At 53.9% G+C, this 2,330-nt stretch overlaps 1 protein-coding gene across 2 annotated transcripts in view; it reads left to right on the plus strand.

Moving 5' to 3' along the window:
* Positions 1-2,330, plus strand: part of NUMA1 (nuclear mitotic apparatus protein 1) — a 55,205-nt gene that overhangs the window by 36,020 nt on the left and 16,855 nt on the right. For both annotated transcript variants that reach the window (XM_015414991.1, XM_015414990.1), the window contains exon 17: positions 1,519-1,816. In XM_015414991.1, the coding sequence (XP_015270477.1) occupies positions 1,519-1,816 (298 nt within the window). The remainder of the gene's footprint in view (positions 1-1,518; positions 1,817-2,330) is intronic.

Here is a 2,330-nt window from a genome sequence, read left to right on the forward strand (position 1 = left end):
GAAGGGAACAGCGTTCCGTGCGCCTTGGTGTTTAGTCATGCCGGCCACATGACCACGGAAACGTCTTCGGACAGCGCTTCGGCTTTGAAACGGGGATGAGCACCGCAGCCCTAGAATCGGACTCGACCGGCTTTCGAGCAAGGGAGACCTTTACCTTTACCCCTCCCCAAAGCCATTTTTCTGTGTGAAAATCATGCTGGGGGTTAGGGTTTCCAATCGCCAGGTGGCACCTGGAGATCTCCAGGAATTGCAACTGACCTGCGGATGACAAAGGTCAGAGTACAGATCTTCGGACTGCCGAGGTCATTTCCCCTGGAGGAAGTAGCTCTTTTGGAGGCGGACTCTAGGGCCTGATGTCTGTCCCCTCCCTAAACACCACCTTCCTCAGACTCTACCCCCAAGGTTCCTGGAATTTCCCAACCTGGAGTTGGTGGCCCTGGCCGGGAGGGAATCAGGTGGCTGATTCTGCTGCTCCACTGGGAAGATGTTGCTGCGTGGCTATGGGCCTATGGGGAACACGAGGCACTTCTGGGGCAGCTGGGCCCAGATCAGAACATATACTTTAGGCCAGGAGTGTCGAACTCATTTCTAATGATGGCCGGATCTGACATAAATGAGACCTTGTCGGGCTGGGCCATGCGTGTCATAAAGTGTATCATATTATATATAATCACAATGTCAAGAATAAGTATTGCAAAGAATTGGAAAACAGATAGAAAACCGAGTAAGGAAGAGTTGATTATGAAACTTTTTGAAATAATAGAAATGGATAAGCTGAATATGTCTTTGGCGGGAAAAACAGATAATAGCTTTAAACCAAAATGGCAAAAAGTCAATAAATGGATTGAAGAAAAGGTTTAATGTAACCCCCAAATGTTGGAGAATAAGATATACTTGGATTTTATGTTATGTTCTTATGGAAAATTGAAAATAAAATTTTCCAAAAAACCCCCAAACAATTGATGCCAGGTAGCGGAGATACAAACTCTATAAAGGACACACACACAAAGGGTTGTTTTTTTAAATTTAAAATAAAAAACACGCTTAGAACATTAGCTTTTGATGTATTGACATTCAGCACAGAAGTCTCATGCTCAGAGTTCTGAGTCTAGGACCCAGGGGGGGAAACATGAAATGGCTGAGCGACTGAGAGGATTCTGGCGAATCAAGCTGTTATGCATCAGCAGAACTGGAAGCAGAAGCCAGCCAGTTCCACTGCGGGCCTGATGGAAGCCCTCCGGGGGCCTGATCCGGCCCCCAGGCCACATGTTTGACACCCCTGCTTTAGGCTCTTGGGGGCTTTGAACGGAACACTGCTGGGCGGTGCCAGCAGAGTTGATCTTAGAGGCGGAATAAATCATACAGAAACGTGCACAGATGTGAGAAGGGAGACGTTTGCAGAAGCGCAGCATTTGCACGCGGGGGGGGCGCTTTCTCGCCCGGGGAGAGGAAGGAGGGTCCTCAGCGCTGCCCACTGGGAGCTCCGAGCAAGGCCCCTCTCCTCGTGCCTCTCCACAGAAACATCCCGAGCCGGAGAGCCCCAACAGCGCCAACGCCTCCTTCTTCAGCGTGGAGTCCGCGGGGTCGCAGGCCAGCGCCCCCAGCCAGGAGTCGGTCAAGACCCGCCTGCGCTCGGCGGCCACCTCCTCCACCCGCTCGCTGGCCAGCCTGCCCTCCCAGGAGTCCCTCGCCAGGCTCAGCGCCTCCTCCCCTGACGACGCAGCGGGCCATGCCGCCCTGATGAGCCTGCCCGGCTACCGGCCTACCACCCGCAGTTCCATGAGGCGCTCCGGGGCCGGAGGGGCGAGCGCCGGGGGTGAGTGTCGCTGCCCGTGTTGGGACTGGAGCGTTGGGCTGAGTGCAGACTTCCCATCCCAAGAACGTGACAGATTTGTGGAAGGCGGGTCTGTCAGCAGCTACTAGCCGTGGGGCCTGAAGGGAATTGGCCCAAAGTCACCCAGCAAGCTTCCGTGGTAGAGTGGTGATTCGAACGTGGGTCTCCCAGATCCCAGTCCAACGTCTCTAACGATTGCACCATGCTGACACCTCCTCTGCTGGTCCTTCCTACTTGGTGTGGTGGTTAGGAGCGCGGACTCTAATCTGGGAGAACCGGGTTTGATTCCCTACTCCTCCACATGCAGCTGCTGGTGTGACCTTGGGTCAGCCACAAGTTCTTTCAGAGCAGTTCTGTCAAGAGCTCTCAGCCCCACCTACCTCACAGAGGGTGTCTGTTGTGGGGAGGGGAAGGGAAAGGAGTTTGTGAGCCGCTCTGAGACTCCTTCGGGTAGTGAAGGGCGAGGTATAAATCCAACCTCCTCCTCCTCCTCCTC

This window comes from Gekko japonicus, unplaced genomic scaffold (assembly GCF_001447785.1).
Source record: "Gekko japonicus isolate JY-2015 unplaced genomic scaffold, Gekko_japonicus_V1.1 scaffold5022, whole genome shotgun sequence".
Taxonomy (NCBI): Eukaryota; Metazoa; Chordata; class Lepidosauria; order Squamata; family Gekkonidae; genus Gekko; species Gekko japonicus.